The sequence below is a fragment of the Nomascus leucogenys genome, chromosome 16 (assembly GCF_006542625.1).
Source record: "Nomascus leucogenys isolate Asia chromosome 16, Asia_NLE_v1, whole genome shotgun sequence".
NCBI lineage: Eukaryota > Metazoa > Chordata > Mammalia > Primates > Hylobatidae > Nomascus > Nomascus leucogenys.
In genome coordinates this window covers 8,857,174-8,882,175 of record NC_044396.1, presented here as the reverse complement: position 1 = coordinate 8,882,175, position 25,002 = coordinate 8,857,174, and the positions used below count along the sequence as shown (strand labels likewise).

General features: G+C 39.0%; 1 protein-coding gene across 2 annotated transcripts; it reads right to left on the bottom strand.

Moving 5' to 3' along the window:
* Positions 1-420: 420 nt before the first annotated feature.
* Positions 421-24,533, bottom strand: GGH (gamma-glutamyl hydrolase). 2 transcript variants are annotated; one of them, XM_030795201.1, is made up of 9 exons: positions 24,337-24,533; positions 21,334-21,448; positions 15,892-15,942; positions 12,728-12,812; positions 11,702-11,840; positions 9,570-9,676; positions 9,397-9,487; positions 2,980-3,128; positions 421-893 (listed from the first exon to the last, which is right to left on the bottom strand). In XM_030795201.1, the coding sequence occupies exons 1-9, from the start codon at positions 24,443-24,445 to the stop codon at positions 840-842; spliced, it is 900 nt and encodes a 299-aa protein (XP_030651061.1). In that variant the 5' UTR covers positions 24,446-24,533; the 3' UTR covers positions 421-839. The 2 variants fall into 2 exon arrangements, with proteins under 2 accessions (XP_030651061.1, XP_030651060.1); XM_030795200.1 differs by having other exon boundaries at positions 522-893; positions 2,991-3,128.
* Between the last annotated feature and the right edge of the window lie 469 nt (positions 24,534-25,002).

Here is a 25,002-nt window from a genome sequence, read left to right as displayed (position 1 = left end):
GAGGTTGCAGTGAGCTGAGATTGCACCACTGCACTCCAGCCTGGGCAACAAGAGAGATGCTCCATCTTAAAAAAAAAAGAAAGAAAGAAAAATGCATTAAAGTGTACCAAAATAAATATATGACAGCTTTTAAATTATTTTCCATGGGAAAAAAACTTACAATTAGTGACAATTACTTACTAAGGGCCTGCTGGGCTAGACATTGTGAAAGATAAAAAGTTCAGGACACAGACTCTGTTTTCAGGATGTGTACACTTTAAATGTGAAGTTAACACAGGGCAGAAAAGTAGATACACACATACACACACATATCTATACACACACCTACACGCACGCACACACACACACACACACACACACACAAATACTCCTGAGACCCAAAGGAGGGAGACATCACAATGAACAAGATGAACAAATGGCAGGATTCTCAAAGATTCTTTTCTTTTTCAGCAAGGAGGATGGAGTGGGCAGGTAGGGGATGGTATTTATTTCCCAAGCAAATCAATTAGAAAAAATATTTCTATTTCAGTAAATTTATTTTTTTCAATCTTCAGATATAAGGCTTTTCGATGAAAAACACTCTGATTATTTATGTCTCACTATTTAATTATCTAATGTTATATAAAGTCATATACGGCATGAAGAATCAGAGCCAGTCACATTATATAGAAAAGAATCTGTGACTTCCTAATCTTGCCATGAGTAGCAAGTTATTCTAACAGTTTAATCATGGAATTATTCAAATTTGCTCTGTTAACCAATTGAAGACTTTCAATCAAATATGTAACACTGCTGAAATGAAGAAATATTTCCAGTATAAATTGGACTGAACTGATAAATCAATGCTTTCTCCTCTTCAGATTCAGATTTAAAATGATGGTTGTTTTTCCGAGCTGCAAGAAAAAAAAAGTTGATTTTTAAAAGGATCAGATGACAAAATCTTCAAGAGACTATTTTATAATATTTCTTCCTGCAATCAGCATTATTAAGTGGGAAAATATCAACAAGAAGAGAAATGCGACCGCTCTGCCTATAGAATAGCCACCTTTTTTTTTCTTTACTTCTTTAACGAACTTACTTTCCAAAAAAAAAAAAAGAAGAAGAAGAAGAAGGAAGGGAGGAAGGGAGGGAGGGAAATGCTTTACAAAATTTCCCCAAATAAAGCAGTGCCCGATTTATGGCACAGTCGCCCATGGACACAGCAGCTGTGCTGCATTTGCCCTGCAGCATATCCTATGCTATGCTCACTCCGCAACTCATTCAAATACTTACCAAGTGGCTATGTGTACACAAGACTTGATACACAGCCTGGGGATGGAAATATAAACAGAACAGGTCCTAACACTCAAAAAGTTCAGCCTCGTAAACACACAGAATCATATGATAAAAATGTTTTTTGGTGTATCATCACTGGATGCTACAAGAGTAAAAAGGATGGAGAAACTGGCGAAGCTGAGGCAAACAGAGAAGGGAGACATTTCCACAGGTAAGGCAGCATTATGAAAAACCAGGAGGCACAGTGAGAAATTTGGCATGATGAAAGCTGGAATGTGAGGAGGTGAGAGCTCCTAAAGCTCCCAAAGTCAAAGTAAATACAGGCTCTTACGGCATTTTTAGAAAGAAGAATGTTGGAAGATAAAGACCACATAGACCAAATGCCACGTGACTACTACTGCAGCAAATGCGGCACTGCCACTGCTGCCCTCATTCACTCCACACACACGTGAAAATGTTCCTTTGGACTGATACTACTGTATATGGGATACTTTTTTTTTTAATTTGGAGTTTTTGTCATAAAACCATCAGCTCTGCATGATTCTAAAGCAGAGTGAACTCAGTAGGAAGTACTTGACTTCCCAGCAATGGCAGGAGAGTTGATAAAAACTTAGGGCAAGCTTGGAGATGGAATGAAAGCAAAGTTCACTGAAGTCTTTAAATGGCTATACCTCACCAAAGTGATCTCTATCCTTTACAACTTGTTTCTGTACCTCTGTCTTACACAGCTAGTCTCACTTAACGTCATCGATAGGTTCTTGTACTACTTTTAAGCACAACGATGTATAACAAAACCAATTTTTTTCCAATGTTATAATGTTATAACCAATGTTATAATGTTATAACCAATGTTATAATGAAACGACTTCAAAGTAAATAATGTTGTTCAAGGACCTGCTACACACAGTTCCGCTTAAATCGTAGGACTTACTGTACCTATCATGCTCAACTAAGAAATAAGCATCTACAACCAAATTCTCGATTTTTCCCACAAACATAACACAGCATGAATATGTCTGTGTTTTCATCACCAAAAGGCAGGCAGAGTTTATTTGCTTTCTCCAGTATGCCAATGCCTATAGACAGGTAGACTTCAAATCACAAACTGGTGGATATACATTCAATTTGTATCACTGTCTTGGAAAAGTAACATCTAATGCTCAGACACTGTTATAATTAAAGCATTAGCCTAAGAAATAGAGAGTAATGGGGAAGAATCTAAATTAAAAGTATCCAAGAAGAAAGAGCTTGGTGTGGCAGTCTGCACCTGTAGTCCCAGCTACTCAGGATGCTGAGGCAGGAGGATCCCCTGAGCCCAGGAGTTTGAGGCTGCAATAAGCTATGATCACATCACTGCATTTCAGCCTGGGCGTCAGAGCAAGACCCTGTCAAAAAACAAAACAAAACAAAAACAACAAAGAAAAAGAAACAAACAAAAAAAAAACTCTCAACATTCTTCACACTGTTGTTCAAGAATCCTGCCCACTGAAGCATGTATGATACTGTTAATTGAAGTAACTGTCCTGGTTTTATTAGAATACCTAACATCTCAATTTTAGGGCTTTCACATTATTTAACATTTGTATTATTCTTTAAAGTTAAACCTATAGAACTTACAAAACATTTATAGAGCCAAAGCGTAGGCAAAAATTCAGATGAGGGCAATTTTCTTCAAAACTACCCCAGAATGACAAAATTATGTACCCTCATATTACCTTCATTAACAAAAAACTCTGCTAAATAAAATGCAGTTTTCACAGCATTAGGTGCATGGGAAATGCCATCCAAATTCTTCCACTCATAAGGTGCTTTCTCTGGATGCCACTGGACACCATATATTGGATACTTATATCCTGTAAGAAGAACACAAATTAGTAAGTAGTAAGAATGGTTTAAGATGTTACTTATAATGAAATTGGTTTATGTCTTATGTAAAACACTATATAATTCACAATATCAGACAAGGTAAAATTGTACATATTCTCTTAGACACAAAATAATTGCCATTCATACTCAATGTGAAAATTCCCAGTAACGTATTTCACTGATATAGCAACTTTTTACAATTTGTAGGACGATTTGCTTTTCGAGATACTCATAGCAAAGTAGAAGCTGAGCTGAGGAATCTATCCCTGTCCAAAAGTGAGATGCACATTTTACTGGTGATACAAGTTTCTTCCGCAGTGGGTCTCTTTCTCCCCTGTCTTGTAGCATGCTTTCCTGTGCTCCCATAATGACTTATACATATGAGAATGAAGTATGGCAGCACTTCTGGTGTCCTTTTACACAAGCCAGTTTGTCCCTGCCTAAACTGTGTCTCTCTCTCAGTCTGTGGAATGACTTATGACTTTGTGGTATAAATTTTTAAAATATTTTTTAGAAGTTTAAAAGCAGACATAAAACGAGAAGGGACACAGAGCTGTTGACAATTGTCAAAGCTGATAGACACCTAGGGTTCATATTACTCTCTCTACGTTTACATACTCATGAACAATTCCACAATTCAAAAAAAAAGTGAGTATGTGTAATAGTTACCTTCAGAAAAATGTACATATTTGTCTCTTCTTCAGATGTACCTTTCCTCATTTTGATTTGAAAAAAACAAATCTCCCCTCTATTATTTTTTGCTTTGGAATTGTAACCATGACCACCATCAGAAAGTACTTGGAGAAATGAAGAGAATTAATGAAAGAAGAGATACCTAGGAGTAAGAGCACTGTCGGTTCTCATCCCAGTAAGCTTTCTGACTAGAGAGCAGGCCACAGAAGGGAAACATTTTATCCCAGCTTTGTGGGTATTCACGAGAGGAAACACCTGCCTCATGCAGCTCCAGGCACTCAGCTCCCTGCCTCCCCTACTTCTGTGTGACACTGCCCTTTTTCCTCTCTATTCTGGGACTACCTGTGAAACTACCAGCAAGAGACCCACAGGCTGGGGGACTAGGAAATTAACTGTTACAGTTAATTGAAAGGCAGATCTTCTAGTATATTGGATATAAATCCTTTTTATGATTTAAGACTTTTTTTGTCCTCAATAATGCTTCATGCATTGGAAAATATACATATATATATAAGAAGTCTTCAAAAAGCTCACAGAAAATGTGTATTATGAAAAAAATTATGCAAGGATTTCAACATTTTTTTGCACCAAAATAAACTTGTAGTAACTTGTATGAACAGGATCCAGTATGAGGCACTAAGAAGGATAAGACATCAGTTTTAAAAGAACCCCTGTAACAGCAATATGAATTTTGCTAAAATTGAAGGCAGAAAAAACAGCAAATTTATGGTGAAGCTTGGATGGAAGAATGGCGAAACCGCTGATGCTTTACGAAAAATTTATGGGGATAATGTCCCAAAGAAATCAGCAGTTTACAAATGGATAACTCGTTTTAAGAAGGAATGAAACAATGTTGTAGCCCTCAGGGCAGACTATCCACATCAATTTGCCAGGAAAATACGTATCTTGTTCATGTCTTAATTGAAGAAGATCGACAATAAACAGCAGAACCAACAGCCAATACCACAGACATCTCAGTTGGGTCAGCTTACACAATCCTGACTGAAAAATTAAAGTCGAGCAAACTTTCTACTCGATGGGTGCCAAAACCATTGCACACAGATCAGCTGCACACAAGAGGAGAGCTTTCAATGGACATTTTTAACAGGTGGGATCAAGATCCTAGAGCATTACTTTGAAGAACTCCCACTGCAGATAAAACATGGCTTTACCAGTATGAACCTGAAAACACAATCAAAGCAATGGCTACCAAGAGATGGAAGTGGTCCAGTCAAAGCCAAAATGAACTGGTCAAGGGCAAAGGTCATAACGTTTTTTTGGATGCTCCAAGGCATTTTGCTTGTTGATTTTCTGGAGAACCAAAGAAGAGTGACATTTGCTTTTTATGTGTTTTCAGAAAGTCAGCCAAAGCTTTAGCAGAAAATCGCCCAAGAAAGCTTCACTGGAGTCCTTCTCCAGCATGACAATGTTCCTGCTCATTCCTTTCATCCAACAAGGGCTACTTAGTGAGCATTTTGATGGGAAGCCATTAGGACCTTATGGTCCTGATTTGCCTCCTTCTGACTTATTCTTGTTTCCTAATCTTAAAAAAAATCTTTAAAGGGCACTCATCTCTGTTAATAATGTAAAAGACTGCATTTGACATGGTTCAATTCACAGGACCCTCAGTTCTTTAGGGATGGACTAAAAGGTTGGTATCATCATGGGCAAAAGTGTCTTAAACTTGATAGAGCTTATTTTGAGAAATAAAGTTTACAGTTTTTATTTTTATATTTTAATTCCATTTTTCCCACAAACTTTTTGAAGTCACTGACATTCAGTAATGAGTGAGATTTACTCTTCTTTAGTAAACTGCATTACTAAAAGACCAGTGCAGTTTCCTGAAAACTAGGAATCATGCCCTGCCTCACTGATTTAGACAGAAGTATCAAGAGTGGAAAGAAAATATGCAAATAATAAAGCATCTCAAGTGTTCCTATTCTGGAGGTGGGAGAAAATTTTCAAATGAGCCTGGTATGGCATAGTCAAAAGCAGAACCAACATGGAACCTGATTTCCTAACTTCCAACCCAATATTCTATCATTTAAATAATTAGGCATTCATTCAACATCTATGAGCCCTAGAAACACAAAGGAGAGTAAGATACAGTTCCTGATCTCAATGAGCTTTTCATCTAGAGAGATGATAGAACAAGAGCAAATACATGCATTAGGAAACATTCCCACACAGCACAAAGCACCAAGGTTGTGGAGAAGAGGAATAATGGTAGAAAAGGCCTCTAGGGATGACAAGTGGCCTGGGTTTTTCGAGATGGCTAAGAGTTCATCAGGAGAAAGGAATAGGGGAAAGGGGGAGCTTTTCAGAGAAGAGGAAAGCACATGAGAAGCAGTGCAGAGGCAAGAAGCATGGCTCTGTGGAAGGGCTGTGTGTAGCAAACAGGTCGTGCAGGGTACAAGCTAGAGGTGAAGGCAGGGAGAGGGCATGAGGAAATAAGCTCATAAATCTAGACTTCATCCTCCAATGCAGAGGAGCCACTGAGGAGTTTTGTTCAGGCAATACTATCAGACTGGTACTTCAGCAGCCCACGAGTGGGTGGCTGGAAGATGGGTTTCTGGAAGCCTTAAGAGGCTGCTGCTGCATCTATCCAGGTGGCAGGTGGTTAATGCTGATGTAGCGAGGTACATCGGATTGGGAGGAGGAAACATGACTAATACTTCCAAAGCCCTTCGACTGTCCCTCCCACCTCTTCAGCCCAGTGAGAAGGACTCTCATAATTATTCATCACCCCGTCCTTTCCTTAGATTTACTACCAAACAATACATTCTTTTTTTGCCAAATTTTAATCATCATATAAATGAAAACATACAGCATGTATTCCCTTGTGACTTGCTTCTTTAACTCAAAATTGTCTTCACGATTCATTCAGTGGTACAAGCAGGTGTGTCCACTGATTTTAATAGCTGTATAGTATTACTTATCCTTTGCACTACTGGTCTTTTGAGTTGTTTTCCATTTTTTTGCTGGTATGAACATAATGTCATGTACATTTCTATCTACGTGAAATTATTTCATTAAGATATTTTTTAACCAATGAATAAAACTGCCAGGTAACAAAACTGGAAAATGTTTGATTTTACTAAGAAATGCCAAAATGTTTTCCAATCGTAAGTGCATGACAGCACCCACTGTGCAACATCCTGGGTAACACTAGTTATCAGCAGGCTTCTTAATTTTGCCAATCTGATAGGTATAAAATGGTTTTTAATTTTGGTTTCCATTTGCATTCCCTGATCAGAAATTACACTGAGCAACTTATCTCACCAAGCCATAAGTGGACAGGACAATCAAGTTTTTTTGGTATCCATTCAAATCTCATATCCCTTTTTTTTTTTTTTTTTAGGCAGAGTCTCACTCTGTCGCCCAGGCTGGAGTGCAGTGGTGCAATCTCGGCTCACTGAAACCTCTGCCCACTAGGTTCAAGCAATTCTCCTGCCTCAGCCTCCTGAGTAGCTGGGATTACAGGTGTGTGCCACCACGCCCAGCTAATTTTTATATTTTTAGTAGAGATGGGGTTTCGCCATGTTGGCCAGGCTGGTCTCAAACTCCTGACCTCAAGTGATCTGCCTGCCTCGGTCTCTGAAAGTGCTGGGATTACAGGCATGAGCCACCATGCCCAGCCCTCATATCCATTTTTAATAAGCTATCTTTTCTTCTTAAATCATAGCTTTACTTTATATAAGCTAGACACATATCCTTTGTCAGTTATATGCATTACAAATACCTCTCCTTTTCTCTGTGATTTTTTTTTTATGAACACAACTTCTTCATTTGATTGAATTCATCAATCTTTTCCTTTATGGTTTGTTTATATTTTGTCTTCAAAACTCCTTCCTTTAAACAAGATCATAAAGACATTCTCCTTTATTTTTTCTAAAACCTTATTGTAGGGTGCCTTTCTCCCTAGGTCTTTTATCCACCTGAAAATTTTTTTTTTAATATGGAAGAAAGAGTCTGTCTCTGTCCTACTTTTTCCCTTCCTTGTAGAGTTCTGGTTAGGTATGTTAGAAATCACTTTACCCTCCAGATTCCAACCTTTCTTCGGACACATTTGGCATTTACATTTACATGTCTGGCTACGTTGGATTCTGAATGTTTCCTTCACATCTATCTTCTATTCTAGTTCATTAATTTCTCCTCAACTGTGTCTAACCTTCTGATTAACATGTCTACTGAGGGTTTTATTTCAATTATAATTTCTTTTTTTTTTGAAACAGAGTCTTACTCTGTCATTCAGGCTGGAGTGCTGTGGCACAATCTCAATTCACTGCAACCCCCAAGTAGCTGGGACTACAGGCACGTGCCACCATGCCCAGCTTTTTTTTTCTTCTTTTTGTATTTTCAGTACAGACGGGGTTTCACCATGTTGGCCAGGCTGGTCTTGAACTTCTGACCTCAGGTGATCCGCCCCAGCCTCCCAAAGTGCTGCGATTACAGGCATGAGCCACCACACCTGGCCTCAATTATAATATCTAATAGCTGAATTTGGTTATTTTCAAATCTGATTGTTTCATGCCTATATTTTCAAGCATTCTTACTTCTTTCTTTAAAACTTAAAATATATTATACTTTATCTCATAATACTAATATCTAACATTTGTCCAGGTCTGCTTCCACTTCTGTTATCTCTGCAAGTTCTCATTCACAGTGCTTGCTTGTGCATTAGTAGTATTTTGGCTGTGAAGCACTCATTTTCCTTCAAACTTCATATATTGAAATTCCTTGAAGCCTAGGATGAACGTCTGGTCCTCTCAAAAAAACTATTTACATTTGCTTCAGCCTCACAAGTGAGGGCATTACCAGTCTGAGGCAACCTTGAACAAAATTACTCAAGATGTGTCCAACTTCCCAGTTAGTATAATGCTTGCCACACTAGGAGAACAGCCCATCATTATAAACACTCAAGGCTTTATTCACTGTCCCCCACCCCACTCCCTTAGCCCCAAAGCTCAGGATGGGCAATTCTCCTTGCCATTCTACAGGGGGGATTTTAGGTGTATTTTGAGTTCACCCTTACATTGCTGGTACAGCCATCCAAGTCCTGCTCCATGAGATACTATTCATATAGAGAGTCCTGACTTCGTCTCAAGTTCTCCTGATTCCATAATAACACTGGTTTAAATATTCCGCTCAACTCTTAAAATTTTGGACCTGAGTATCTTTATTTCCTTGCCAATTCATCAACGTATTTACTATGTTTTTCTCTATCACCCACATTTATTTTGTTGTTGGCTGGAGGAAAGTCTGTCAAGGTATTTAATCTGCAATATAGCTAGAAACAGAAGTCACTTTCTTCATTTCTTTCTTCATCCTCGCCCCCTTTATTCTTTTACTTTTCTTCTTCACCACCCCATTCAGGAAAATACCCAGGAAAACTGCAATTAATTTGAAACATGGACAAAACATGTCTCCCGTCTCCCAAAATGCCCTAACACCCATCTTCAAGCCCCAAAGTAATATGATTTTATTGATAAGAGACATATAAAGTCAAAATTTAAAAATCTAAAATAAGTGAAATAAAGTATACATGTTATAGTGATATACCTTCCATTGTTGAAATAAACTCAATCTCGCCATCTGTATTTGTAGTTAAGACATTGAAAAACTTCTTTAACTTTTCATTCATCGTAAAATTCTAGAATACGAAAATAAAACAAAATAATTACTTCTGCAGTTATTCTAAACATATTAATTTCATTGTGTAATTAGTGTGATACCTTCATGGAGAGGCTCCACTTATGGAAATTGGCAGTCAGAGGTTCTACTGCTAATGACAGCAACAACTCAGTAGGAAAATTCTGGAACATTCTGCTGTGCAATTGACCTGAAATAATTTAAGTACAAGAGAAATAATTTAAACACAAAAAAATAAAATCCACTGAAGTCACTTACCAGCACCCAAAGAGAAGCCATTATGAAGACATAATCAAGATGACTAAATGATAAGCAAAACACATCATTTCCATAGAAGTATTCCAATCAAGTCACAAAATGTGTCTAACATAAACTCAAATATGCTCCAGCTATAAGTAATTTTCTTCTAGAATTTTAATATGAATAAGTAAAATTCTTCTGATATGAGTATTGGCAAGCTATAGACAGGCAGGGAATCTTAACTAGATTTCCACAGACTATTCTGAAAAACAGTTAAAACTTTCCATGGGTGTATGTATTTGCCCAGGAAAGGATCCAAAACTTTGAGCATATTTTCAGAGGTATCTGGGACAAACAAATAAAAATACAAACAATGTAGAAAAGAACATGAACCAAGCCAAGAAATTTTGACTCGGTAAACAGATCAAAAAGCAATATATCTTAGTGGTCAACCCTGAAGGTTCTGCACAGACTCAAACACCAACAAACAGATTTTGAAAAAAAGACACTGATGTTTTCAAGGCGATAGTGACAACTGTTTCAAACCAGACCCCTTATTCTTGCTAGAGACTTCCATGAAAACCACAGCACCCTGAAACATTCCTTTTCTGTATAAACCGGGTTCTGGCAACACACAACCAAAGTACTCTGACCTAATACATGTACTTCCCACCAGGTTTTTGCAATTATTAAGTGAGACAATGGAAGAAAGAGCTTTCAAAAGCATAAAGCATTCTACAAGTTTTAAGTATGACTGCTACTTTCCTTGCAAAATCCCTGTGAGAACAGAAATAGCTGGTGGCTTCAATTCTAAGCATTCGGAGATCAAGTAACCTACAATAATCATTATCTACTTATACAGAGTGATATCATTAAGAATCTATCTGGTCTTTGTCCTGGGTTCCTGACAGGAAGCTTCTAAAAACCCTTGGAATTCCCGGAGTGATAGAAGTATTTTTGTTATGCTAATGTGGTAATTCAAGGTGGGTCCCTCAATTATTTCAGGATGAAGACTAATCATCAGAAAAACTAACTTCATGATTAGAAAGTTGAAACTTCGAGCCAGCCCAATCAATCTCCAAGTATGAAAGAGGGGCTGGAGATTGAGTTCAATCACATAGGCAAAGATTCAATCAATTATTTCCTAATAACATTCCAGTAAAAACTCTAGACACCAAACTCACTGGAGTTCCTGGTTGCTGAGTAAATACAGCACTTCCCAGTAGATCCTCTAATCCCAGCACTTTGGGAGGCCAAGGTGGGTGGATCACCTGAGGTCAGGAGTTTGAGACCAGCCTGGCCAACATGGTGAAACCTTGTCTCTACTAAAAATACAAAATTCAGCCAGGTGTGGTGGGGTGCCTGTAGTCCCAGCTACTCAGGGAACTGAGGCAGGAGAATCCCTTGAACCCTGGAGGTAGAGGTTGCAGTGAGCCAAGACTGCATCACTGCACTCCAGACTGAGTGAGAGAGAGAGACTCTGTCTTAAAAAAAAAAAAAAAAAAAACTTATTTAATTTTCACAGAAAAAAACCCTAAGGGTTAGACCTTTTTGCAAATGCGGACATTGAACCTCAGAGAGGTAAAATGATTCCTGAAGGTCAAAGTGAGAAAGCTAGGAGTCAAAACCAGATCCCATTTCAGAGTTCTTCATTACACACAGTCCTGATATCACTAGAAGCAATGAGTTATTAAAATTCACAATTCCTTAAGTCATCCTCCTAAATGAGTACAAGGATGGTCATTCACATCTTCAACATGTGTAAATAATTTAAACGCTAATGTTGTAAGCATTTTTTCCTTCAGGGAAAAGGCTAAAAAGAAAATAAAAATAAGCACTTTTACTTTCATATGTGCTACTTACTAATCCTGCCCAGCAAATATTTTTTTTTTTTTTTCTGCCTGGGAGAGCATGATGCCACCACATCGATCACGAAGGCAAATATTTTTTAAAGGGTTGAAAAGAGTACTCTTACCTCCAGTGAAGTTCAGCGGCATTGCCACGTCAACAGTATCTGTGACAGTTAATAAGCACTCTCCACTAATCAGTAGTGAAAGCTCTTCAAATCCAAGGCATGTGCCCCATACAGGAAAATAGTCTCCATCATCAAAACTCTTTGCAAGTGGAAAAAGAGAAAACTAAGTTTATTCAAACTTTTCAAAATAAAAATTAGCCATATCTTTTGTCATAACCAAATAGGCACCTGAGTTACACATGGATTTCTGAAGAATTCTCCAGGATCCATAAGTAGGCTATATCACTTAATCTCTCTTCAGACCAAGCTCCCACACAGGCTGGAAAACATGAGCTGTGGACACACTGTATATCTTGACCCAAAGACTATAAAAGCCTACAGATTACTGACCTTAGCTATTAAAAGTTTGAAACAAGTATTTCTAAGGCTAAAAACAGTTATTTAGGGAAATATTTAAGCAGGATTCGTAAGATACTAGGGCCAGCAAGATTAATTTAAAAATCACTGTTAATAGTTGAGGAGAGAAACAGTAAAGGTTTGAGCTATGGTACAAAGGCAGTCCCACTGTGAACATTAGAAAGGAGAACTCAGAGGCTCAGAAGCTCTGCTTGACATGGAGTCTATGGTAACTGTGAAGAAAGTTCAAACAGGATTGAATGAGTTGGGAAGAAGAACAGATTTCAAGAAGAGGTGAGAATTAATAACATATAAACAATGCCCATAAAAAAAAAAAGAGGACAGAGAGAGACATCAGAATGTCTACACTACATGAGGACATGGTTCACATTAACAAGCATCAAGAGAGGGGCAGTCAGCAGGGCTCTGAAGGGTCTCTGGAAGCCCAGGATTAGATGAAGCACATGGAAAATAGGTGGGAGCAGCCAAGAACAGGCGCCTCAAAATTAAAGGTATGATGAGGCTAAGGGTAATTTTGAAGGTAGCATTACCATCTGCTTAAAAAATGAACTACTCTCACAAAAACTTACAAAAACCCATCTGGAATAATAAGCAGTAACTGATATTTACCTGTATGGACAAGTTGTAAAATATTTTGGCCACTTCAGCATAATCTGAGCGTCTGAGGTCAACACTTCCTCCAGGGAAAAGGATTCTGAAACAACGTTACATAAATCAAATAGGGTGTATTTTGCCACCCCCTACCCATACAGACACAGAAAACAATCTTTTCATTTTAAAACAATTTTTCTTATTACATATGCAGTAAGATCCTTGAAGAAAATTAGAAAAGTAAAGAAAAAAGAAAATATAAAATATTTACAATCCCAGCCATTCAGAAACTACAGCAGTTAACAACACTTCAGTGCAGATTTTCCAAAAACTTCTTCAAAAAATTTATTTAATGAAATAGAGTGTGGGAAAATTAAAAGTAAATAAGTAGGGGAGGGGCAAGAGTACACAGAGCTAGACATCAAAGACAGACAAAATTCCAGGTATAGCCAGGTTTAAATGAAGGTGATCTGTGATGCCAAATCAATTGCAGGTCCATAATTATGGGTAGGTTTTAGCTCACAAATAATTTAACTATAAAGAACAAGCTGGTCATAAAAATATATTTAAGCTAGAATTAAATTTCTACAAGAATTTAATTCTTATCACCCTGAGTCTCTTCAGAAATATGCACAGTATTAGAATTTTTTAGTATTAGTATTTTAGTAGAATAGTTTATTTTAATAGAATATTTTAGTATTAGAATATAAAATATTTTAATAGAATATTTTAGTATTAGTATTTTTTTCAAGAAACATAATTATGATTCTAGAAAAAGTCTAGGAAAAGAAGGCAGTTAAAAATATTTGATATTATTTTATACACTTATAAAGGTGAAATATAGAAAAATATTTTACCATGTTTTTATACCAACTTTTAAAATTAAACTTTAAATTTAAAATTTATAGCAAGGTCTTGAAAGAACCAAGGATATTCAAAAGAGGTAAGAAAAATGGTATTAATCATATTAAAATTTTGAAAACATTTAAATACGAGTTTGAGATATGTGAAATATCACTTGTGAGATTGTTGTTATTCAAGAAATATATTCTGTTTCTTCCATGAGCTAGACTCAGTACTTGCCTGGAGAGACAAACATGAGTGGCTTTTGCTGTTAGGAAGATCACAGTCTAGTAGAAAACATATAAGCATCTGTGTGGGAGAATATCTACCACAAATCCAAGCAGAAAATCCCACAATTAAAAGTGGCTTAGTGAAGACTCATTAGCGTTCTCTCTTTCCATTAACTGAATATTTTTTTTTTAATTTGTATGTTTTGCATCCCAGGTCTCCAGCTTATAGACATTAACTTAGTATTTAAAAAGCTGCCGATGACTACATATGGTATGTCTAACCCCAAAGTCCTTTCATGCAGCAAAACCTGACTGTCCCTCCTATATGACAAACTCCTTAAAGCATGGCTCTGTCTTTTCATCTCTGCATTCCCCTGCAAGATACTATGGGGTCCACTGCATAATAGTGACTCAGTAAAGGTGCTTTTGAAGTCACATTAGAATATGGCTCATTTTCTGGTGACAGAGATATAAATAAGGCCCTTAATTTAACCCACTCTGGAGTGCACTTTGGAGTGCAGTGACTACACGAGACAGAAAAGGGGCCTACAGGAGCAACAACTAGTGGCAACGCAGGAAACAAGTGAGGAAGATAGAAAATGGACTCCTTTTGCTGGTTTGCATGAAGACATACTGAGCATCTGGACAGGCTAGCTCCCAAAAGTACGTATTCCTGTCTACACTGCTACTTGACTCAGATTCCTCTCCAAACAGGAATGCAATTGGGGAGAGGGTGGGAAGAAAATGAAGTGATTCAAAAGGTCTATTTTCGAGGTTCTACTATTATATTCTAGCCTAGACTTAATGATCTTTGTCCATGCCAAAGTACCTTGCACACAGCACATACTAGGCATTGTAAATGTTTTACTAAATTGAACTGATTTTATGGTAAATATTTACTGAACCAAACTGAACTGAAGGCAAATAGTTTCCTAAACACAGCTTTTTAAAAGAAACAATAAATTAACATGCTTTTAGAAGTAAAAATAATAAAGCTCTTTTTAAAAAACATTTTACAGTAAAATACTTCTACCCTATTCCCAATCAGAAACGACTGCCATTAAAATCTGCTGTGTTGATTTGGTAGAAATATGCGTATCTCTTCACCCCTACCTTTAACAAAAAGCAAATGGGGTGTATGCTATACACACCATCATGTGCCTTGCCTTTTTCACATGACACTATCACATTGTTCATAGGACAGTGGTGATCCAAGTCAGCATCTATAGATAGCCTCATTTTTTAATTCCTGCATAGTATTCTATTAAATGTATATAGTCTGCTTTATTTAACCAATTCTCACCTGATGGACTACTGGGTGACTGTCAGACAATACTACTAATACAATGCATAGATTTGAATCTAAGTCTTCATGCGAGGTGGGAATATATTTATAAAATAAAATTCCTCCTCAAGTTCCCAGGTCAAAGGGTATACGTGTTTCTAATTTCAATAGGTATTGCAATATTACCCCAAAAAAGACTACATGATTTACATTTCCTCTAATAAAGTATGAGCACACTTGTTTCCTCACAGGCCCTATAGAGTATAAGCAAATTTTCTGATCTCTGCCAACATGGTAATTAAATGTTTTTGATTGCTGTAATTAGCCTTCTTTCCTAAAATTAAGAGTGATGGTGAACATTTTTTTTTCATATGATTAGAAGTCTTGTTCTGTGAGCTAACATATCTTTAGTGGTGAAACCAGAGGACAGAACATTTTTTTCCAATTTACCTGAAAAAAAAAAAATCAACATCCTCAGACTTTGGACTTATAAACCCCACATGCAAGCAGTATCCCACGCCATTCAAGGTAGCTTCAAAACATTTAAGACAAGCATTAAAAGAACAAAGATTAAGTCACACGTTTAAAAAAATCATGTGTCTACTATGTAACAATTATACATTTCCTAACCTGCCTCTTCCTCTTTTGAAGGACTTTTGCATCTCCCAAGAAAATAAATCCTATAAAAGAACTCAGAACACTAATACTATACCACTCTAAGACAGTTACATAGAAACATGTATAATATTTATATGATTTCTTTTACAAAAGCAGACATATGTAGACCACTCATATACAGTATGAAACCAATGCTGCCAACTTACCCATTAATAGATTTGAAAAGCATTTCATAGTCTTTCTCTGTAAGATCCAGCCTGAAAACAATAAAACAGTTATTGTTATATTTGTGAAACTTAGAAGTAAACCTCTAAATGAAGTCTCCACATTACTTTTAAAAAGCCAAGTAAAAACTAATTTTTAATTACTAAACAATATTACCTCTCTACTTTTCTAGAGGCATTTTTGCAAACCACTTGAAAGCCACATAATTTTATCCTTGTTTTGCTAATCAGACAAGTAAGTATGTTTTTCTGTGATCTAATGTAATTTAATATTGTGAATATGTATTAGTATGCAAAAACAGTAAAGACCGTGAGATTTGGCCACCAGTAATTTCTCTACTAACCAAGAACTACAAAAAAGAAATGTAAGAATATTCAGTAGTTTTATGTAAAGACTCCTTTAAATAACTTTATTTATCATGCCTATTTAACTACAGGCAGCTCCGGCAGATTAAAAAATATATAAATAAACGCCAAGTCTCTGCCTGATCCCACCCCAACCAACTAGTTGCAACAGTCTAGGGACTACTCTGCATTTCAAAGTCAGGACGGTTCACATCTAGTCTGAACTGAGGACTACAGAGGGATGACTGTAGAACAGCCTAACTGCCCAGGTAATTACTCTGAAAGACCTTGATCAAACACCCCTTAAGGGCCTCCTAACAATCGCCATATTATTGGTGACTTTATTCCCTTTCTCCAGAAAAAAAAGACGGGATTAATCTGTGATATATGGTGAGAACATTTACTAAGTCACAGTAAGATATCTGCTCTCCCAAAAGTTCAATAAAATGCAACAATAAGGGAAGAGAGCACCAAGTTAGTGAAATCCTTGCAAGAACTCTCCCACATTTAGCAGCCTTCTGCTTCTGTGAGAGGATAAATGGTACCTGTCCTCTCAACCTGCCCTAAAAGAAGCAGACTTATGATTAGATGTCAACTAGTCCATTTCTGCCCTCAAAGAAGTTTTAGGGGGAGGTAAGGTCCCTCACACCCATTATTAACTAGACACTTGTGATATCCAGAACACAGGCTGTGTTTTGCCAGCAAACAACTCTGGATCTACTCTAAGTCCAAACAAGCTTTGCAAGTCCAGGTCTGTCTTTCACAAGTTCATAGTAATCTCTTCCTGACAGACAGCCACAAAGCAATGGCTGATACCAGAATGGTGCTTACCATGGTCTTAAGTGGAGAAAATACTGATATGTAGCCCTGCCTCAGGAAGCGATAGGGAGGTGAAATATGAATCTACATGTACCCAGTATTCTGCCAGTCTAATCTCCCCAGATTGTGGCAACAAAAAGGAAGCAACCAGTCGGGACCCAGAATTCTCCCCATGGATATTTAAACCAAAATGGGCAACCACCACCAGGGACCAAAATGGATTTAGATCACACAGCTGCACTCCAAGGATTCCTGCCAGCTAGCAGTGCAAGCTAGTTTCAGTCATTTCATTAATTCTAAATAAATGGCTCCCACACTGTCCATGACCATAGTTTTGGTCCCCATTTATCACTATTAAGAGACCTAATTGTCACAGGGGAAGGAGTGTGCCATGTCACAACTCTGGTGCCTAGGGGCCCTGGCAGAGAATACAGCTGTTAGTTGCATGTTGTCAGACATTTTTTGAAACAAAAGTCCCTTTCAACAAGGTATGAGAAACAGTTTACTCTCTCCTTAACTGTAAGGAAATGGCTTAAGCCTGGTGGTGATGGCAAACGACACACAGCTCTAGCAGCATGAAAAGGATGGTAAGGCATTGTTGCCAATGGGGAGCGTTTGCCCCATTTAAAACCCAATCTAGATAACTGTCTTCAAAAGAACCAAAAATTCAGACTCTTATAAAGTCTGATTTGTGGTCTTTGGGGTTTTTTTGAGAAAGGTCTGGCTCTGTCACCTAGGCTGGAGTGCAGTAGTGCCATCTCAGCTCACTGCAACCTCCACCTCCTGGGCTCAAGTGATCGTCCCACCTCAGCCTCCTGAGTAGCTGGGCCCATAGGTGCACACCACCACTCCCAGCTGACTTTTTAAAAATTTTTTTTATAGATAGGGGTTTTTCCATGTTGCCCAAGCTGGTCTCAAACTCATGAGATTAAACAATCTTCCCACCTCGGCCTCCCAAAGTGCTGGGATAATAGACGTGAGCCACCACGCCCAGCCTGATTCGTGTTTTAAAATGCTGTGTGAACAAAACATGTTTTTAAATCAAAAGCAGCAGTCCATGGGCTCCTGTATGCTACCTCTGAGGAAGCAGGACATTCTGTTTTCCACTAGTCCCACATTGGGCATTTATGACAACCTGAGGGCACCAAGCACCTGAGACAGAAGGGGGCAGAAAGAAGGCAGAAGGAAACCAAAGACAAATTTCTTGATCTATTTCAGAATGCTTCCCAGGTCTCCCATCTCTTCCTCTTCACTTCTAAACCACAGAAGTTGACTCCCAGCATCCAAAATTCAGAAATGAACCTAACATCATCATGATCCAGTCTTATTTTGCATCAGGTAATCCTTCGCAGGCTAGTCTGTGAACTTAGCCCCTATGTATTACACTGTTTCTACGAGATCGCATGATTCCAATATACCTTAAATGAACTCTGAGAACCCAATTTCGAAATTAACCTATATGCTGACAGTCATGTTCTCAGCATCTCTCATAAATACCAATATTCTGCAAAGTCATCCAGTTTCAAAACTCCCATGATTTCAAAACTTCCATCATCCTTATATATTACTTCCTCCCTGTGCCCTTTTATTAGTCATCACGTACTGGTGATTTTTTTAAACAACACTTACCTATCATTCCCACACCAACGGTGTAAGCCAAGCCCTCAACACTTCACACCTAGCCTACTGCAACTACCTCTAAACTGGTCTACCTGGCTTTAGGCATTTCGTTTTATTTTTTTAAAGACTTTATTTTTTAGAGTAATTTCAGGTTCACAGCAAAATTAAGGGAAGGTTAAGTATTTCCTATATAACCCCTGCCCAAAAACATGTATAGCTTCCTCCATTAACATCTTGGGTGGTACACTGTAACAGTTGATAAAAATACACTGACACATCATAATTGCCCAAGACCTAGTTTACATTGGGGTTCATTCTTGGAATTGTACTGTCTTCAATTTTTTGGATGAGTTTGAGAAGGACTGGTATCCATTCTGCTTTAGATGTTTGGTAGAATTCACCAGTGAAGCCAGCTGGTCTTGGGCTTTTCTGTGTTGAGAGGCTATTGATTACCATTTCAATCTCTTCACCAGTGACAGGTTTGTTACCTATTTCTTTATGATTCAGTCTTGGTAGACTGTGTGTTTCTAACAATTTATTCATTTCTTCTAGGTTACACATGTTGTTGGCATATAGTTTCTTGTAAGTAGTCTTTTATGAACCTTTTTATTTCTGTAGCATTAGCTGTAATGTCTCCTCTTTCATTTATGATTTTACTTCATTTATTTTGTATAATTTTAACTTTTATTTTAGATTCAGAGGGTACATGTGCAGATTTGTTACATGGGTATATTGTGTGATGCTGAGGTTTGGGGTACAAATGATCCTGTCACCCAGGTAGTGAGCACAGTATCCAATAGGTAGTTTTTCAGCCCTTTTCGCCCTCCTCCTCTAGTAGCCCCCAGTATCTACTGCTGCCATCTTTGGGTCCATGTGTACTCAATGTTTAGCTCCCACTTATAAGTGAGAATATGTGGTATTTGGTTTTCTGTTTCTGCATTAATTCACTTAGGCCTCCAGCTGCATCCACACTGCAGCAAAGGATATGATTTCATTCTTTTTTATGGCTGCTCTGCCTTTTGTCTCTCCTATCTCCCATCCACACGGTCAGCACTAACATCCCAGAAGAACAGCTTGCATTAAAAAGCTTCCCTGACGAAAACTTTGAAACACTGTTCTGAAGACTCTCTGGAGCCTCTTCCGCAGCTCTAAAACTCTGGTGTTATATGGGCTTCAAATAAAATTTCGTTTGAAAAATTAGATATGCTACTAAAATATTAAAGACTAATATCAAAAGCAAATGGTAATCTTGGTGTAGAAACAGTTAATTTAAATATAAAAGATCATACAAGAAGATAATTCTTATAAATCTAAACCTAAAGCCATTTTGTGGTACAATTCTCTAAATTGTAATATTTGCATTTTATTAGTAGTATTATATTTGAACAGTACTTTTGTTATAATTTTTGATGAGGAATTGTTTGCAAAAACAGGCTGTACAGAATAAATAGTGTTTTGTGTGTTAAATCACTCAAAATGGATTAGATGAGGGCGCTCAAAGATTCTAAAATACATTAATTTTAGCAGACAAGATATTATAAATACTTATAAGATTCTGGTTGTTAGCACCTTCCAAATGAAAAATATGGGAAGAATTCAGTTCTAAATGAAAATATGAGATGAATCATTTTATTCTTATAGGAACATTTTATCACAAAAATAATGTAGTGCCTTTAAAACTGCAATACCTATAATCCACACTGAAGCAACCCTAATGCATTGGTAATTTACAAACTTTTAAAGTAGAGTGTGAAGGTATTTTAAAAGTCATCTTCTAAAAACCTCCTTCATTCCCTAAGTGTTCTCTTATCCTAATATTATAGAATAAAGCTGGTTAAATGGTAGATTCGTTAAAATTTTTTTTTATTTCAATAGCCTTTGGGGTAAAAACGGTTTTTGGTTACATGCATGAACTGTATAGTGATGAAGTCTGAGATTTCAATGCAGCAGTCACCCGAGCAATGTACACTGTACCCAATACGTAATTTTTTATCCTTCACCCCGCCCCCCAACCACTTTAGATTATTTTACTCCATTACCTTCATAGTGTCTGTGAGGACCACCTTTTCTGGGGTAAAGGAAACTATCATTTCATTCTTGATGTTAATGCATATGACATACAGTACCTCTAATGACGTTACAGGTAACACACAGCTTCCCACATTAAACAATTCAGTGAGAGACTCTAAGCAACATGTTTGTGTCAAAAATCAGGTGCAATGTTACTGCATTTAAACAGTGTAATCATAAGAGAGAAAGCACGAATTTTAGAGATATTAGGCAGTAATTATTATTTTTTTTGAGACGGAGTCTCGATCTGTTGCCCAAACTGGAGTGCAGTGGTGCGAGCTCAACTCACTGCAACCTCCACCTCCCTGGTTCAAGCGATTCTCCTGCCTCAGCCTCCCCAGTAGCTGGGATTACAGGAGTGCACTACTGCACCCAGCTAATTTTTGTATTTTTAGTAGAGACAGGGTTTCACCAGGTTGGCCTGGCTGGTCTCGAACTCCTGACCTCAGTAGTCCACCCGCCTTGGCCTCCCAAAGTGCTGGGATTACAGGCATGAGGCACCGCACCCGTACGCAGCAATTTTTTACACAGAGTAAAAAAATAAATAAATAAATAAACACTGAATCATACCTTACTGGTACAACTCTTGCACCTGCAGACTCCAAATACTTTACATAGGATGCAGCAATATAGTATCTTCCATAGTTTTTCATGACTTTATTACGGCATTTTTGCATTAATATTCCTAATAACAAAAAAAAAGTTTAGTTTCAAGCAAATTTCTTTTCTTCTTGCTCAGAAACTGAAATATATCACAGCAAACATATCATATTTTATTATTCCAATCCACAGAATTAAATAGGAAGTCTCTCCTCCAAGTCCACCCATAGCCTGTGGGAAAGAAGCAGGGGAGGCTGATCTTAGTTTCAAGTAGATCTATCTCTCACCACATCAGGGAGGCCAAATAAACCCCCAAAGAAGGCTTACAATAGCACTTGCAGCCTTCACACAACTGTAGACCTACTCTAGAATCCATCTAAAGAATACAGATCCTTAAATTTACAAGGCTGTCACTCCTTTCCCACACATACTCACAGACACACTGATTCCCTGACAACGAAGCAAGGGAGTGAAAACATCTTCCATCCACACCTCTCCAACATTACCTTAGCCCAAGCTATCAATATCTCCCCTCTCCCCACCACACTATTATAATAGACTCTTAGAAGGTCTTGTTATATCTTTTCTTAAGAAACCCCCCAAGCTCCAAGCAGCTCCCCATGTAGAAGCAAATCGGATCATATCACCATTCCTATTCCTACAGTCATTCAATATATACTGTTGAATCATACCTCATGCCAGGCAACAAACTAGCTGCTGGGGACACATGACTATGAGTGAACCAAACAAAAACCCCTGTCCTGTGTGCATTAATTCGAGAGTGTAGCAGGGAGGGGAGAGAGAACAAACAATAAACAAGATAAAAAGGCATAATATATAGAGTGATGGCTGGTCATAAGCTCTAAGGAGAGAAAGAAGCTGGGGAAGGAGAGCCCATCTATGGAGGAAAGGACAGTCTCTTCAACACAGTGGCCAGGCAAGTCCTCCCTGAGAAGGTAAAACGTGACATTTGAGCCAGGACTTCAGAGAGGTGACAGAGTAAACCACATTCATGTATCTGGGAAAACAGCAATCCAGGACAAAGGAAGAGCAAATGCAAAGGCCAGGAGTCAGGATTGTGCCTGTCACGTTGCAAGGAATCCATATTTTTAGAGCCAGGTGAGTGAAAGCAGAAAGCAATAGGAAAGGACATCAGGTAGAGATCGATCAGCAAGCAGGTGTCACCACTTTGTGTAACTACCTCAGTGGGTCCCTAGACTTTAATAAACTCTGTAAGACCCTGTATGCTCTGCCCCACCCATCTCTCTGGCCTCCTTTTACCAGTGAAACCCAGCCCCAACACAGTACAGCAATCAGTATACATCAAAACACATCTGTCAGGTGAGTACCTGTGCCTACTCCTATTCAGCACTTCAGCATTTGGAACACTTTCAGTGTCTCTGTAGGCCACCTGATAGGAAGAGCTGTTGTCTGTATTACTCACTTTTGTATTCCCAGCTTCTTACAATTGGCATTCATCAGGTATTCAGATAACATGTCAAATGCCAAAATTTGTTCAGTAAAACTTTTTCTCCTTACTGGTAGGTAAGATCATCTTCACTAAGGAATAACAAAGTTTGGCGAGGGAACGAAGAACTAGGAGTGTCATAGGAAATGGAGTGGTACAGGGTACATGGGGTGAGGTACCACAAAGGAGACATGGGGCATCATGGGAGCGCAGAGGTACCAGAAAGAGAAGTACATCAGAGTGAGTTCCACCAACATCTCCCCTTCCCCTGGGCCCATGCATACTCACTTTTCCCATCCCTGGGAAAAGAGCTCAAGCTGTTCTCCCTGTCCCTCAAAATGTGACCAATATTCCACCAATAATTTAAGGCCATCTCACAACTTTTGTGGCTTGTCATCTTTCAAGGCTTTGCACTTCCTAGAGCAAGACTGTGCACATAGTCGGTACTCAGTTAACGAAGTTGTGCTGATCTCAGTGACCAAAAGCAAAGTCCCTTTTTTAAATATTTGACGCAGGGCTACCCCTGATTCTAGGAAAGGGAAAGAATCCCCTCTGCTTTCTTTCTCTTCTCTGGACACACAATATGCAATGTGTTACATTAATTACAGCTTGAGTTAGTTCGTGGAGAATCAAATCACCATGTTAAACAGCTATGAAATAAGTTCCAAATACCAGTAAGCAATCCATTTGAAAATTGGACACTACCTATATGAAAAACATTCATCTACTTTCTGTTTAGTTAGAGAATACAGTGATAATATTCACAGAAAAAAAAATAGTATGAAAGGCATAATCCTACAGCCAAAATAAAACTAATTTTAATGTCCACACACAAATTTCTTTGGGCAAATGTTAACCCCAGGATGATTTCGTAGGTAGCTTTCCTTGGGCCTGTCTCAAATGTGTGTTTTGGTAACACAGACTGATTTTACTATTTCTTTAAAACACAAATATGTTGGAAACGAAAAATTGCTGCATTTTTACACCAAACAGAACCTACATTAGGATATTAGCCACTGTTGTCCTCTGCTACTGAACATGACAAAATCCAAGTTATACCTTAATTTCTTGATTTTATATTACAATGCACTGGTATTTAAACACGCCATCAATACATTTTGATGAATGTAATGCATGTACAGAATTTGTAGATGTAAAATGAGTAAAACTTCCCAACTATGTGCGAAAAACAAATGTTTTATTTTAGTAGAAATTTCTAGCTGTGTACAAAAAAAGAAAATCCGCAGGATTCTTCATGGTGCACCCTCCTCCCTCCCACCTTTAAGAGTCATATGAGTCTAAAGGAATGAACCAAATACCTCAACCAGGTACATTTCAGTACCACCTAAATGGTGCCCGGCCCGGGTTCCTCCTTGCACCAAAAGCGAAGCACATCTGGGGGTTTTTCCCGGCGGGGCGCACCAGCTGGAGCGCGGCGGCGGGAGGCGCCCAGCGCCAACACCCAGCCCCTCTCTTTCTGCTGTGGCCCCGCCCAGCCTCCTTACCGATGATGGGCTTCTTGGCGGTGTCGCCGTGGGGTCTAGACAGCTCGAGGCTCGCCACCCCGCAGAGTAGCAGGCCCAGCACGCACAGCAGGCGGCCCGGGCTCGCCATGGCGCTCACCGCCTCCCGCCGCCTTTCAAAAGCTCTGCGGGCGGGCGGGGGCTGCGGCAGGGACACCTCGCGGCCACGCACTCGCGTGTGGCTCGGGTGGGCGGTGCTCCGCAGCGTGGGCCTATGGGAAATGCAGTCCCGGCGCGCTCTAGGCGGCCGTGGGGCGGCGGTGGGCGGCTCTGGGAGTGCGGCCGGCGCTGCGCGCTCGCCCCATTGCTGTCCCCGGTCCGCGACCGCGACCCCCACGGGCCGCCTAAGCGGAGACTCTGGAAACGCCTGGGGCGGGTACTGGGTGGTCTCCGCGTCCTTCCCTTTCAACTGTTACGTCGATGTGGCCTTCAGTCACCCGTACAAAGCTGGGCTGGCCAACCCAGGTCCTCGACAGGGGAGGTTGGGTGTCCCCGGCCGAGTTTGGTAACCAGGCAGCGGGGAGGCTGGCGGGGGATTCTAGAAGGCGCCTGAGAACTGCGCGCCAACCGCACCGCCCCCTTGAAGGTCGGGGCCCTATCTCCGGGAATGGTGACAACGTTCGCTGTACGGGCAGCCTGTGCCTCTGA